General features: G+C 64.4%; 1 protein-coding gene across 3 annotated transcripts in view; it reads right to left on the minus strand.

Moving 5' to 3' along the window:
• The window catches only part of Rxra (retinoid X receptor alpha), a 191,881-nt gene that overhangs the window by 77,867 nt on the left and 98,348 nt on the right, over window positions 1-15,666 (minus strand). Inside the window, exon 1 of one of the 3 annotated variants that reach the window (XM_070014977.1) lies at window positions 12,674-12,861. The exons of 1 other annotated variant lie outside the window; for it this stretch is intronic. In XM_070014977.1, the coding sequence (XP_069871078.1) occupies window positions 12,674-12,701 (28 nt within the window). In that variant the 5' untranslated portion in view covers window positions 12,702-12,861. Of the gene's footprint in view, window positions 1-9,991; window positions 10,149-12,673; window positions 12,862-15,666 lie in introns of those variants that run through there. One more of the 3 variants, XM_070014979.1, reaches the window with a different exon arrangement.

Consider the following 15,666-nt stretch of genomic DNA (forward strand, 5'->3'; position numbering starts at 1 on the left):
AATCAGAGGGCTGCAGAGGTCCAGTGACACTGGCAGAGTCTGGGCCTGGACAGAGTGCCATCACAAGGCCCCTGCCCCACAATGCACCGCTTCAGTGCTCCTCACCACACGCAGGAGCCTCTCGTCCCCACCACTGGCTCTGACGTCCACCCCCTCACACCTCTCCAAGGGGCTGTGCCACTGGCATGACCGTCCCCTGCCAGCCGGAGGTCGTTCCAGAACATACATGTGCTCTCTGCCCTCCGAGTCCCCAACAAGTAGCTGGGCCTGTCCTTAGAGAACGCCTCACTCCCAGCCAGCTCACGTTGCCCAGGGCCCTGCCCACTGCTCCCTCCCTGAAAATCACCTGACCTACGACCTTCCATGCCTCTGTGCAGGCCCCTGACAAGTGCTGGCCAGGCCCCTGGCCTTTCCAGCCCCCCGCCGTCAGTCCTGAGCTTACAAATGCTGGCTGGCAGGGAAAAGGAACAAGGACAAAGCTCACACACGGACAATACCTAGAGACTGGCCATGGGCAATCGTGGTCTGGAAACAGGTGTGCAGACATACCTGCTCTCATGTGGATACTGCATGGGCAGACCCAGGGACACATGCTTGTACACATGTGCACACAGAGGCTCAGACATGCGTGCTCTGGGTGGGAACCCCGGCTCCTAAGCCAGCCTGCCAGCCCCTGCACTCTCAATGGCTCCGCTTTCAAGACACAGAAGAGGGCTAGGCAGAAGACAAGAGGGCTTCAGGCTGAGGCCCCCTGAACTGGCCAGCGCATGATGTGGGGACACCACAGCAAGGTGCAAGGATGTAATGGCTGAGGACAGAGGTCTGGAGTCCTCGTTCCCTGGAGTTGCCCCCTTCTGCCACCCCCCACAGTGGGGAAGTGCCAACCCTGCTCAGACTCCAGGCACTTTAACAGCCAGCAGTTCAGATGCCTGGGGGAAGGCCGCAGGTCCCCCTGCAGGGGCTGCCAATGACCAAGTTTGGAGGCCACAGGGGGAGGCAGACAGCGGTGACAATCACAGTGTTGTTCTCAGGAAGGCAGCCAGGGAGGGAGGGAGGGAGGAGGAAAAGGGAGGAGGGTGGGAAAGAAGGAGGCGGAGGGAGAGAGGGAGGTGGAGAGAGGCAGGCAGGGCAGCTGGCCAAGATTGGAGCAATCAGCAGGACAGAGGCCCAGGGCCAGCAGGCTGAGCTCTGGGGGTCCCCAACGTGGCCTGTCCCCTCTCCTACAAGGCCCACGGGGCTGAGCAGGTGTCCGGTCGGCCTCTGCACAAGGCTGGAATCATGACCAGCATTGCGAGGCTGCTGTCCCGCTCCGATAATGAACTTCACAGCTTATCGGCCATGTCCAGGGCCATGTGGGCTCCAGAGAGCCCCTCCCCCACACGCCAACTGACCATGAGCAGGCCCTGCTGTCCAGCACAGGAGACACAGTAACTGTCACAAGCAGATAAGTCCTGGCCACTCACTGCAGAGGGACTTCACAGGCGCCCATCCCCCGCCTCAGCCAGAGGCACAGGGAACAACACAGCCCTTCCCAAGCAGCTAGCCAGGGATGCAGCGTGACCTTGCCCATGACCCTGCCACCTGGGGGACATCAGAGTGACCAGGAAGGAGTGCCCCTGGACCATGGACTGAGTAGTAAAGCAGAAGTGGCCCATGGCCAGGACGACACACACACCCTGACCCAAGGCGGCCCCACAAACACCAGCCATGTGGCCCAGGAATAAGCCAGCAAGGTCACGTGACCAGCCATGACTGCACCCCCAACAACCACCCACCCTCCAGGCTGAAGAAGGCGCACAGACAATGCCACCAGGCTAGAGGGGGACAGCTCAGCTGTGTGCCAGGAGCCACACAGCCACATCCTGAGCTCCATAAACAGCCGAGTTCCAATGCCCACTGCCAAGCCTTCCGGGACCAGGGGATGTCTCTGTAGATGCTCTGCACAGCCTGGACACAGACGCAGGGCCCAGGGCAGCCCTCCCTAGCCTGGGACACTACAAGCGGAGAAGTCAGAGCTATATCTATACCAGGTGGACAACCACCCAGGACCAGGGTATCGTGAATGTGACACGGGCCTCATGCATTTCTCAGCAGGCAGATGGCAAATGGGCCCTGTGCTGGGCAGGAAGAGGGGTTCTACCAGACCACAAGAGGCCCTGCATCTGTCCGTGCCCTCACCCTGGTACCAGCTAGCTCACAGTCCCAACACTGCCCTTAGCTTCAGATCTGCCGCTAGAACTGTCCGGGCAAAGCCATGGTGCCCAGCAGGACAGGCCTGGGGTGCAGATGGAGGTGGGGTCCTTCCCAACACCTGGCTCAAGGGCTGTGTCCTCCAGAAAGCCTGGAAGGGCCCTGTCCTGGGACCCCCCCACTAGGCTCCTCGGGTCTTCTCCTGGGGACAGCATCCTAGAGCACCTCATACTTCACACCTGCCCCATCCGGTCAGTACCCCCACCTGGTCAACTCCGCTGCCCGCTCCAGTCAGCACCCTGGTCTAGTCAGTACCCCAGGACTGGTTACTGAATCACTGGTCAAGACCCCAGCGCCCGGCAGCCGCTCCCAGCAGCAGAGTGAGGGCCTGCCCCCTCCATGTGTACAGCTGCATACCACAGGGCACAAGACGCAGGGCCTCCTGCCCTGAACGCCCTGGGACCCACCCATGCCTGCCCTCTGTCCTCCCTTTTCTTGGACCGCCACTCTGCTCTCCCCCAGTGGGGTTGACCAACCACATGGCCTATGCCAGAGTGCCCGCCCACTTGTGCACGAGAGCTGACCCCCCGCACACGGACACCTCTCGACCGGCCATCCTTGTCCCCACCAGCCTCTACCCTGCACACCCTGAACCCTAGGCCTTCCCAGATGCCCTCTTCCAGGAGGCCAGCCTGCACACCTAGAGCTGCTGGGAATGGCCTGGCACCCCCAGGCTGGCATACCGCGGGCTGAGCTGAAGGAATCATCCTCTCACACCCCTCACATCACCATACTCACTCACGCTTTGACTAGGGGTGCAGCTGCTGGAGGCCAGCGCCTCCACTGTCCCACAGGGAGGCACACTGCCCTGTGAGGGCACCCATGAGCTCAGCACCAGAAACCCCTTACGCCAGAGCTAAACTTAGGGGTGAGGATACAGAACTAATTTCTCCCTAACAAACTCCTACACGTCCTTCATGACCCAACCCACCACATACCTCTGGTACACCTTCCACGGCCACACTCACCCCATCCCCACCCCATAGTGGAAACAAGAACGCCACTGCTATCCACCCTGGGCACCGAGAGCCACACAACCTGACACCTATCACCAAACCCATGCCCTGTGGGAAGAGGCCGCACACCTTTGCAGATAAGCGAACGGAGGCACAGAGAGGCCTAAGGAAATCTGGACCCACCGTCTGATGGCAGCCTAGACAGCACCAGGCTACCTCACTCTGAGGCAGAGCCTGGCTTAGCTCTCTCTTCCTAGTAGCCAGCATGGACTAGATGATTGTGGCTGGATTTGTGGATGGATGGCTGGACGGACAGACAGACAACAGATGAATGGGGATTGTCTCAGCCTTCTTGGCTAGCTAGGACCTCCCACAAGGTCTACAAGTTTCAGTAAGCTGCATCTGGCCAAGGCAGGAGTCTGGTCCCCACTTGGGGAGTATTTGGGGCCGAGGGTCCATCCCTCTTCGTGGAACCTGCGCCCACAGAATCTCAAGCTCTGCCCAGCAGCAGGTGGCAGCTGCATCCATCGTGAGCCAAGCTGGGGAGGGGGCTGGCCATGGAGGGAGCACGCACGCACGCACGCACGCACAGTGCAGCTGCAGCCTTGCTCCCTCCTAGAGCCTCCAGGGCCCTGAGCGCCAGGGCCGGTCCACAGAATCTCAAGTGCAAGGTTCCTGCCATTCCCAGGAAGCCGCACCAGGCTAGACACACAACAGGACTTCCCTCCTGGCGTAAGGCCAGCAGTGGCAATGAGTGAGTGTAATACCTTCTGCTGGAGGGCTGGGCTCATTCCTCAGAACATTTCTGGGCCTGGGAGGCCCGGGGAGGTAGGGGAGGCTGCAGAGCATTAACTCATTCAGCAAACACAAGGCGTGCACAGCGTCTGGCGCTGACTGCTCAGCAGCAAACAAGAGCCAGCCTCCCTGGACGACAGGGGCCTCCGAGCCTGCGTTGGGAAACGCGCTGAGGCCTGGGGGACAGCGGGAAAGGCCGTGCCCGGTGAGGGACGTCAGCCAAGGGTGCTGGTGGGCGGCAGCAGGGTCACTCGCTAACATCCTTCCTTCCTGGCTGCCGGGGGGACTCCAGTAAAAGGAAGGGAGCAATGCTCCAAGTCACAGGCCTCAGGGTGGGGACGGGACGGCAGCACAACCAGCAGCCCCGAGCGCACCTCCTGCTCTGGTCTAGCAGCCGAAGACCACTGCCGCCTGGCCTCTCTGCGTCAGGCCCCAGGGTCCCCAGCAGCAGGCCCCACTAGACAGGGGCTAGCGCCCTAACCTTGTACCCAGGGTGCCTGAGAGGGGGTAGCGGCCTGCCCGCCCACACCCGGCCCAGGCTTCAGGGCCCGGGGTGGCCCGGCACCCAATGACTAAGGCCCCCACCTCCCCGCCCCTCCTCGACCTTGATCCTGGGCAGAAAGTCCATGAGCAGGGCCACGTGGGGTGGCTGGGCCGCCTCCTGTGGACTCTGGACCCTCAGAGCTGTGCTCCCCCAGCAGGCAGGGAGGGCGGGGCCACCACACAGCCCCCACAGACGAGGGTTCCTGGGCACAGCTGCCCACACGGTGGCCACAGGCCTGGGCCGAGGGGTCTAGAGACAGGCTGGTGAGGTGGGAGAGCTCCCGTATGCTTCACCAGGCATGGGTCACGCAAAGCCACGCTCCCCGTGCTGGGCACTGACGAGCTAGGCTAGACCAGCACGGTCACACTCCACATCCTTTGGGACAGGCAGCTCAGAGGGGGCCGGGCCAGGCCCCAGAGACCCCACCTTGCAACTAGCCACAGACCCCAGCCACAGCTCCTCAAGAGGGTTAATTATTCCCAGACCAGCCAACCACACCCCCACAGACCTATGACCCAGCTGGCAAGGGGTAGGCCACGGAGCCTGTCCAAGCAGTCAGAGCCTTCCAAAGCCTGCGGGACAGAACTTACACCCGTGCCCACCTGGGCATCCCCTCCCTGAACCGATAGCTTCTGCCTTAATTCTACGACCTACCCAACAAACTCCTACTCCTCCTTCAAAATCCAACCATGACATCACCTCTACAGAGATTACAAATGTCCCCAGATACATGACAGGTGAGTTTGCTAGCTGTAGGCCACACTGCCCTAGAGTAGGAGCTGGCACTCGGTGTCACATGGGACACTAAGTGTTAAACGTGACACGGCTGGGAAGGGGCAAGAGGAGGAGGGGGAGGGGCTGACAAGGCAAGGGAGCAACAGAGACATCTGACACTGGATATTGGGCCTGGCTTCCATGTAGGGGCAATGGGGAGCCATGGAAAGTTCCAGAGGGGAGAGCCTAAGAAGAGAAGGCTGGCGTGGCCTCAGATGGCAGCTGGCACAGAACTGACCCCACTCATCTGTGGACCCTACGCTGCTGTCCTGACATCCCGATTCCTAAGGGCCACAGTTCCTACAATACACGCCCCTTGCCCCTGGCGCCCCTCATCCAAACCCAGAGCCAGGCGGAGCTGTGGCAGCCACAGGAGCCCCACTCCTGGCCGGCTCAGAACCCATGGTTTCCTAGATCCCAGGGACCTGCCCCCTCTGCCGGGGAGCCTAAAGGCTGAGTCTCAACTACACCAGCCAGCAGCACATCCAGAGTCCAACAGGACAAAGCCAAGGTCCCAGAGCGGGGAAAGAGTCCGCTCAGGGCCACGCAGCCAGCTGGGCAGCCCCAGACTATGCCCTGCGCAGTCAGTGCAAGAGCAGGCCTCCCGCTGACTACCGTCCAAGCCCGCCAATGAGCACCAGGGGTGCCCAGAGCTGCCCAGGGCCTCTCATGCAAGCCTGGGGCAGCTGCAGTGACCTTGGTCACCGCTCTGGGTGAGGCTTGTCACAGACACTGCTGTCGGGGGACAGGAGGCTCTGCATAGCACCAGGGCTCAGACCCGAATGTGCCCACGAGAGCCTCCGGCTGCCCTTCCTGGCCTGGAGCCGAGGCCCACCCATCAACCTCCCTGAGCCTCTTGTTCCCACCCAGCCTCCCCTCACAGCAGCCCACGCGGGAAGGGCTCCACACGCACTGCCACCACCAGGGCCCGTGCACACACTCCGGGGGAGTGTCACCCTGGTTCTGAGGAGCACGCAGCAGGAAAAGCAGAAGGGGGCCGCTGTCAAGAGCAGACCCATGCACGTGCCGAGCCCACCGTCAGGATCCAGGCCTGGGATCAAACCAGCACAGCCTAAGCCCACCACGGTGAAGCATGCACTTGCTCTGCCGCGGCTGGTGGGTCTCAGCGCCCACTGGGGAGGGGTCCTCCAGCCCCTTGGAGACGTGAGTGCCAGCAGCAGAGAAGACCTGTGAGCAGCGGAGGGCCATCCGGCACCCCCACTGTGAACCCGGAGAACAGGCGTGGGCTGCAGTGGCCTGGGACCGTGGGGGAGGGCCACGCAGCCGGGGAGCCCTGCAGCAAGCTACCCAAGCTCGCTTTGAGGGCTTGGACACGGAGCTGCCAGGGCCAGGAGCAACAACGGCGGCCACCCGGCTGTCACCGGCTGACCTCTGCCCGGGGCCAGTACGGACACTTAAGCTAAATTGGTCAATTATGGGATACTTAGACCCCTCCCTGGGGCTTCCCGGCCTCCCTGCGATCTGGGCAGCGGCACCAGGAAGCCAGTTGAATCAGTAACCTCATTACAGCGCCACTCTGCACCAACTGGCTTTGAACTCCGCGGGGTTTGTCCATGGTGGCTTCAGGATTTACACAGAGCCTGGCCTGAGCCTAGTGCACTCTTCCTTCGGTGCTCCACCCCCTCCCACCCAGATCCCAGCACGCTACTTCCCGAAGTCCACCACGGCCCACGGGACCCCAGCCTTGACCTGGGCACCCAGGCCTCCCACTCCCCTCTGCACACACTCCATCCACCGCTCTGAGCCTGCCCTTTTTCCGAGGCCCGGGCTTGGCCTCTAAACCACCGAAGTGTCCTGGCGCCTTCCCCTCAGTCCCCGAGGGCACAGGTCCCCCAGGGCATGCAGGCTCAGTGAACAGGGGGAGGGTCTCACTCAGGGACTACAAGCCAAGAAGGGGCTAACTGCAGAGCGGGGAGGGCTGAAGGGCAGGAGACGGACAGGAGCTGGCAAGGAGGGCAGGGTCCCCGACAGGAAGGGCAACCCCTCCCCCAGGCCTGTCAACGGCCATCCTATGCCTCCCGGAAGCCCCCAGCCCAGCCCAGACAGGACCAGCGTGAAGGACCATTGAGAGAACCCCAGGCCCACCTAGTCAGAGAGCCAGAGAGGACACACTCCCCTCCCAACCCCACCTCAGCGCCCGCATGGGGGGCCCGATCCCAGCTGTCTAGAACCCACCACCTCCCCAGCCTCACCCCCGCCTCACCCCTCCGGGCCAGCCTTTGCACCTTTGTCTGGTGCTAGTGCCATTGCCCTCCCCTACAGCCCACACCAGCAGGCTGGGCAGAAAGCTTCTCCTCTGCCACCAGCCCCGTGGGCTTCAGGGTCAGGCAGGTGCCCACAGCAGGGCTCTGCCCTCCTTAGGAAGGGTCTGTCATACCCTCAGGACCCAGTCTTGGGGTGCACGTGGGTTTACACGCATGTACACGTGCAAGCTGGGGGCGGAGACCACAAAGATAACCAGAGTGGCCTCCGCGTGGCTGTCCTCACCTGGCTTCTGCCCCGGACCCTCTGGAGCTTGTGCCAGACAGACAGCCCTGCCAGTGCTCCGGCTGTCCGCTGTCCCATGGCTGACCATGGCTCGGGGGACCCTGGAGTAGGGGGTGGGGTGGGGGTCTGGATTTCCCTAGAGGGATCAAGACAAACCAGTCAAGATCAGAGTAGTCATGGGGAGACTCACAGGGAACGGGGCAGGGTGCGAGTCTGCTGGCCGGCAGGCATCTCGGGGGGGCGCGACAGGCAGGAAGATGAGGGGTGGGAAAATGAGGGGTTTGAAGATGCTTGTGCTGGGCCAAAGCCCCCACCCCAGTCAGGTCTGGCTCAGCTGCAGCTAGAAGCTGGGCCCAGCTGAAAATCAATATGCTGAGAAAAAGCAGGGAGGAGCAGGCTGCCGTGTGAACCCCACCAAGTGGCGGGATCCCCGAAGCCTCTGCAAGGCCCACTGGAGCCACCAGCATCTTCATAGGGATAGGGGGTCCTGGGGACGTTAGGAGTGGGGGACACAGAATGAGCTGTCCTCCCGCCCGCATGAGGTCCCACCAGAGAGAGAGGCTCACCTTGCCACCTATCGCCTTGCACGGGACAGGGGCACAGGCCAGCACCTGGTGGTACCAGCACAGGTGCACATCTGCATGCTCACCCAGGCCCTGCCCGTGCTCCTACCCTTTGCCCGCCCCCCGCAACACACACACACACTGCAGCCTGGCCAATCTTCCTTCACCACTTTGTGCTCCTGTTCCCGCTCATTCAGCTGCTGAGCTAGACAATTGCTTTGTAACTCTAGGGTGCAATTTCCCTGTCTGTGAGGCACTGGGGCAGGGCTGCTAGAACATCTCGCACCAGGCTTGGGTGGGCGTAGACACACGCAGGCCCTTGTCCCACCCAACCCCACGGGCCTTGGGAACAGTTACGCAGAGGTCAGGGGCTGGCCAGGGAACCCAGCAGGGATAGGTGAGGCTCCTGGAGCAGGCAATGCCCATGTCCTTTCCCTATCCCCCCTCCACACACACATTGGAGACACCAGCGATCCTCAGGCCCATTTGCGTCCAACCCGGAGACCTGGCCCCACCCCACCTAGGCCGGAGGCCCTGGGAGGACCTGGCTGCAGGCCTCACCTTGGGAAAGGAGACACACCCCACAAACAGAGCTCTGTAAGCTCCAGTCAGCCTGGCAAAGCAGGCTGCCTACCCAGCACTTGGGAAGAGCATGCGCAGATGCAAGCCAGGCAAGTTCTCCCACAGTACTAGTCCTCCAGGTCCAGCCGGACACTCTGTGGCCATAGCAAAGCCTGTGGTCACGGAGGGGAAGATGAGTGGCAAAGGGTCCATGCAGGAGAGAGAGAATGCTGAACAGCATCCTCCAACAAGCACACACTACAGCAGCGGACAGGGACTGGCCCTCTCCCACCTCCCACTGCATCCAGGAAATTAACCTGCCTGATGAGACTCCGGATGCAGGCTCTAGACGGTGACCCCTTACCCCACGCTATCATCAAGACACCAGGAGAGAGAGTCCAGGCCCAGCCCCATGCTGAGCCTGGCCAGAGCCAGTTCCTATATGAACAAACCAGCTAAGGACTGCCTCCAGGCTGGGGCCTACAAGCTTGTAGACTGGGGAGAAGGGAAAGAGGGCAGGACTTGGCTTGTCCTGGCCTGCATCTGCGGGACAGCTGGGCCAAGCCCAGAACCATCCTTTCCACAGGACAAGACCTGCTCCAGAGACCCCAACCCTGAAAAGCTCAATCTACAGTATGACTCCACGTCACCCAAGAAAGGAAGCCCAGGCAACCTCTCAGGCTGTGGGCGAGTACCCTGTCCACACACCAGGCCCTCCAGACCCCAGACCCAGCATGTACCGCCAGCCTTCCGGGGGAGGGTGCAGGCAGGCCTGAGCACTCAGTGCCCAGAACGATTCCACAAGTGCTCTGGGTACCTTCTCCCAGTCACAGCGGAGCTGGGACAGGGTCCTGGCAGGGCAATCAGAGGAGTCTCCCAGAGGAGGCGCCTTGCAGCAGGCCCTGAAGGACAGGCACAGCTGGAAGAGCCGCCTTGGTCCTGGTGGAGCTGGGAGCCAGCCCGTGGCAGACTCCCCACGTGACCGCGCTGCTGGCTCTGCTCTGCACCTCACACACCCCGAGGAACGGAGCCACACCGACCTGGTCTTCCATCCGCCGGCCTCTCGGAGGGGCCCAGCCGGCCTGGCCCTCATCTGGGCCGCATGCTCAGCCGAGGATGGGAGTCAGCCAGGCCATGGTCATAGACCAGCATGCAGACCATTTTTCTAGCCCTAACACTTCCCCAGTCAATAAACAGGGCTCCCTCTGGAGTTTACCAAAACAAACACCCCAGTCGGCCATGCCTGAACCTAGCCACAAACTGCCTAGTCAGGCCCGAGCTGGACTCCAAGCCCGCCTCCTGGGAGTCACGTGACCCTGTTATTTTGGGAGGCCCGGAATGTGCTCTATTTTGGGTTCCAAGGGCTCCGATGTTACAAGAAGCCCCTCACCCAGGCTCCAAGCTCACCCAAGTTCCCAAATGTTCCCCAAGGAGATGGTCAGGGGGTCTAAAGCTTGCCTCCAGCCGCCTGGTGACCTGCAGGCGAGTTAATAGTAAAGGAGGGTCTGGGACCTCTGGACTTTGCAAACTCAGCCTCAGTATCCCAGGGCTCAGTCCAGGCTGAGGCCTCATCCCCAACGGGTATGGAGTAAACCAGCCCTGGGAGCAGGGCCAGGAAGCAGGAGCCGCCTCGGGCGGCTACCCTAGGCTTGCTTCTCATCCAGAGCTGCCCCACACTAATCGGCTCAGTGTCTCGTGGCTGAGAGACTTCTGGGCCCACCGAGCCCCATTGACAGTGGGAAGAGGAGGAAGCCCCCACAACGCCGACCCCTCAAATGGCTCCACGACTGAAAAGGACAGTCAGGCCTCGCCAGCAGCTTCCGGTCTGTCCTGGGCAGCCAGCAGAGCCCTGGACAAGCCAGGTCCTCTGACACTCATCCCCAGGAGGGATTAGACTGTTGACAAAAGGGCTTAGGCAAGTGGCTGCTTAAATGGACCTTCAACTGCGCTGAACTCCAGAGCTGGTCACAAGCTTAAGAAAAAGTAAAATGTAAGCAGAGCTCAGGGCTTGCTACTCAGCCCTGGGGCAGGGGCTTCCTGGGAGGCCACAGGCTGTGTCCAGAAAGCTGCCACTGTGTGAACGAGGGACTCCAAGCCTCTTGGGGGAGGGGGGAGGATCCGGGTCCAGTCCACCAAAGTCCAGGGGCTTTGCAGCACAAGCTCTCCTCCTCACCGGAATTCCAGCACTGCTACCCTGGGCATTCTGGTCCCCAGTCCTGCCCACATGTGCCAACTCCCAGCTGGGCTGTGTCAGGGCACAGACTTGTTCTGTTCCCAGGACTAGCCAAAGTGCAGCCCTGGACACGTTTAGGAGCCAGAGACAAAGCTGGGCCATTCCTCTTCCAAAAGCAACTCTCCGGAGAATCCAGTGCCATGAGAAAGCTTTAAGTGGGTGAGGGAGGGGGTGCTGCTGTCCCCCACAGGAGCCCCAGCCAGGCCCATAGCAGGCCCCACAATGTCAGTCACAGACCTCTAGCTTTTTTATCTGTGGCGTGCACCCCAGCATCCCCAGGCTGGGGGTCCAAATCCACCGCTTGGTAGACCATATAAACACAGCCTCACCCCACCAGCTTCTCCTCTACAACACGGGGCTCAAGTCCTCAAGCTGAGGACTGGAACCCCAGAGCTCACCCGAGGACAGCTCCCGGCCCAAGCCCCAAAGCCCTCATCTGGGCCACCCGGCCAGCCAGTCTGCACAGCTTTCCCCAACTCGGAATCCCCTCTTCCGGTCACCCCGCAGAGGGCCTGCGCCCAGTCCCTGGCCCTCACACGGGGGCGGGCGGGGAGTGCCCCGCGGCGGGGCTGGGCGCGGAGCAGCTCCGCGTGTCCAGGCTGAGCCCCGGTCCCGGGTCCTTCCTCATCAGCCGTCTTCATTTCCATTCAGCACAAATCGTTCACCACCCTGACAGCCCGGCTGCCGTCCCCAGCACCAAATTAATATCCTTCCCCGCGCTCATTTATAAAGCCACCCCCCCATCTCTGCTACCCAATGGCTCCCAAGGCCCGGGGGCAGCGACGGCTGGGGGCCCCCGGCCATGCCCGCTGCGCATGCCCGCGCTGGGCAGGCCGTCCGGGGCCGGAGCGGCCGGCGGGACGGTGGCAGGACAGGGACGCTGACCCCACCCCCCCTCCCCCGCCTCTGGGCTGTCCGACCCCGGGGAGCAGCGTGGGGCGCCGCGGTGGGGAGCCCCGGAGCCCCGCGGGGCGACCTGCGCGGCTGGGCCTGGCAGGGAGGGGGTCGCAGTTTGCTTCCCGGGCGGACAGGACGCCCGGGCCGGCGGGCCTGCTGGGAACGGCCGGCCGGCGACGCGGAGGCCCCCGGGGCCCGGCGCGCCGCCCGCGTCCCGGTGCCGGGGAGGCCCGGGGCCCGCGGGGGAGCGCGCGCAGAAGTTGCTCCCGCCGTGCGGCGCGGCGCGGCCCGGGGGGTCCGGGGAGCCCGGGGGGGACCGGGGAGAACCGGGGGCGCACGCTGGCGGCGGGGCCTCTCCAGCCCCGAGCGCGCCCGGCGCCCCGCGCCCGCGCCCGGGAAAAGTTGCCCCGCGGCCCGGCCGCCCCCTGCCCAGGCCAGCGCCCGAACTCGCGGGGAGGCCGGGGCGCGGGCGCCCCCCCCCCCGCACGGCGCGCACGCCGCGCACGCGCCCCCGCCCCGCCGGCCGGCCCCGGGGCCCGGCCCCGGCCCCCGTCCCCGCCCGGCCCGGCCCGGCCCGGCGGCCGGCACTCACCGAGCGGCAGGAAGTGTTTGGTGTCCATGTCCGCGACTAACTCATGCCCGGCCGGCGGCGGAGCGGCGGGGCGAGCGGCGCGGCGGCCCCCGGCGCGGCCGGCCCGGGCCCGGGCGGCGGGGAGCCGGCGGCGGCGGCGGCGGCGGCGGCGGCGCGCGGAGGCCGCGGCGCGGCGAGTTGTTGCAAAAGTCGCCCAACAATGTAAACTACTTGTGCCTGCGCGCCCCCGCCGCGCGCGCGCCCGCCGCCCGCGCCCCCGCCGCGCGCGCGCCCGCCTCGCTCCGGCCCGGCCCGCGGCGCGGGGGGGGGGGGGGGGGCGGCGGGGGGCCCGCGACGGGCGCGGACTCGGCGCAGCGCCGCCGCCGCCGCCGCCGCTCGCCCCGCCCGCCCGCCGGTGCGCGCCCCGCCCCGCCCGCCGCCGCCGCCGCCGCCCCGCGCTCGCCGCCCGCCGCCGAGTTGCGAGCGCCCTGCAAACTTGCAAGTTTGCGTCCGCCAGGGGTTCCCGGGAGCCGCGAGGTGGCGGCGTGGGGGAGGACGGGGGCGGGGGGGGGGATTCCCTCCCAGCCTGCCGGAGAGACCGTGGCGGCGGCGGCGGCGGGGCCCCGAGCCCGCGGCCCGGCCATTGTCTGCGCGGCCGCACAAAGGGGCGGCCGGCCCGGGCCGCGCGGGGACCGCGACCCGCGGGTGGCCCAAGAGAGGCCTCGCACTGGCGCACCGGGGAGACTGAGGCCCTCCTCCGGGACCGGCCCGCGCCCGACGCCCCGGCCCCGGCCCACCGTGCCCCCCGGGCGCCAGGCCGGAGACGTCGGACCCAGGCGGCCCGGGCTATTTTTATTCCTGGGGTAGTTCTCGGCCGACTTGAAAATTCATCATTGGTTTGCGTGGAAAGAGACAGGAAGGGCTCCTGCCCAGATGCGGGCTACCTGCAAGGGGCCACGGGGGGGGGGGGGGGGACTCCCCGCACCACCCTCCCCGAGAGCCTTCCAGCCATCCTCCCTGAGTGCGAGCCTCCCCGCGCCAGCCTCCCCGAGAGCCTTCCAGCCATCCTCCCTGAGCGCGAGCCTCCCCGCGCCAGCCTCGCCAGCCTCCCCAAGAGCCTCCCTGAGTGCGAGCCTCCCTGAGTGCGAGCCTCCCCGTGCCAGCCTCCCCGAGAGCCTCCCCAGCCATCCTCGCTGAGCACAAGCCTCCGTGAGCGAGCCTCTCCAACCAATTTCCCTAAGTGAGCTTCCCCGCTCCATCCTCCCTGAGCGAGCCTCCTCTGCACCACCTAACTCCTGTACCCCCACCTCCCTCACCCACCCCACCCCCATCCGCGTTAGGCTGTGCCAGCCAAGGTCCAAAGCCAGCACTTGGGCAGAGGGGCTTATCAATGTCACAGTGGCAACACGTGGCCAGCTCTGATCACAGGTGCCAGGCTGGAGAGCCCGTGAGCTGCCAGTGGCCATGTGTGACAGGGAAGAGGCCCCCCTGCCCCACCAGGAGCACTGGAGGTGGCCTGTAGAGATCCCTCCCCCCCCCAGACAGACCCACCCAAGATGGCCCAGGCCTGGGGGAGGGGGGACTGGGCCTGGGGGAGGGGGACCAGGCCTGGGGGGCAGACCAGGCCTGGGGGGGGAGACCGGGCCTGGGGGGGGGGACCGGGCCTGGGGCTCCTCCTTGGCCCTACTTGACAGGATGGTAGGGAGGAGCTGGCGAGGAAAGCCCTAGTTGGAGACTACCCACCCCCCATCCCCACCCCCAGCACAGGCCACAGCCCCCTCTGATCTGCCAGCCTTCCACCCTGGGTCCTCACCCACCAGGGACACGGCAGACCCAGCCCCACCCGCCCCATGAGCCCATTTCTGCCTGCTGGGTCTGGGATGGGCCAACACCACACAAGGAGTGGGAAAGAGCAAACACAGGCACTGACGTGTGCTGGGCGTGGGCGTGAACAGGCCTAGTTCTCAGGCCTGTCCCCTGGCCCGTACACCAGCCCCTCAGCCTGGAATCCAACCGGCGACATCAGACTGAGCAGCTGTGTGTGGCTTTCGGGGAGAGAAGCTCCCAGGCCCAGGGCACTGCTCCTTCCCGGGACGCGGCATGGCTCGGAATCCTGACCTGTGAGGCCTGCAAAGCCCAGCGGGTGGATAGAAGCACCCAAGTCCCACACGGGGGGCTGGCATCCACCTGAACCAGGGCTTGTCCTTAAGGACTGCTGAGCCACCTAGCACCCAGCACACCACCACCCTGCACGAGCCGGCACCCGGCTCTCACCAGGTCTCATATAGTGACCACTGATGAAATGACAACCGTCCCTCCTCAGCCAGTGGACGAGGCTATGAACAGTCTGACCCTGGCAGGTCTCAGGACAGAAGGATGTGGATGTAAGGGGGTGGGCAACTAGAGAAACTCAAATGACCCCCATCTCTCCTTACTCTTTTTTCTTTGTTTTGTCAGTTGTGGGACTTGAACTCAGGGCCTGGGCGCTGTCCCTGAGCCTCTTTGTATTCAAAGCTACCACTTGAGCCACAGCGCCACACGTGGTAGGAGGGCAAGGCCTGCCCAGCAGAGGCCCCTGTCACTTCTCAATGGCTGCGGCTCGAGATGCACCTTGAAGAAGAGACATGTTCATCTGGTTGGGGCGGGGCAAGGCACCCGGGTGGAAGGGCTGGTGTGATGGCAGCCTGGGGGAGGGAAGGAACAGTGGGCAGCCGGCCTGGCCCGCAGGTTGGAACATGCTGCATGGCAGCAGGAGCGTTGGGCCTAAAGGTCCTGGCGGCTGCTGACGGCACCCGAGGTCACACCCCGTGGTGTGTGGACCTCCTGCCCCTCTCCCGCCTCCCTCTCTCTTCCAGCTTCCACTGGCTGGGGACAAGGTCAGGAACGACAGTGGAGACCACACAGGCAGGCCCTCTTCCACTTGCGGTCCACGGCCAGGAATGGCAGAGGGACCTCTGAAGTGCCCGGGAACAGGGACAGTGGGGAGTGAGCCGGACCCACAGCCTGTAGTCTCA

This window comes from Dipodomys merriami, unplaced genomic scaffold (assembly GCF_024711535.1).
Source record: "Dipodomys merriami isolate MVZ:Mamm:240054 unplaced genomic scaffold, mDipMer1.0.p SCAF_11, whole genome shotgun sequence".
Lineage (NCBI taxonomy): Eukaryota > Metazoa > Chordata > Mammalia > Rodentia > Heteromyidae > Dipodomys > Dipodomys merriami.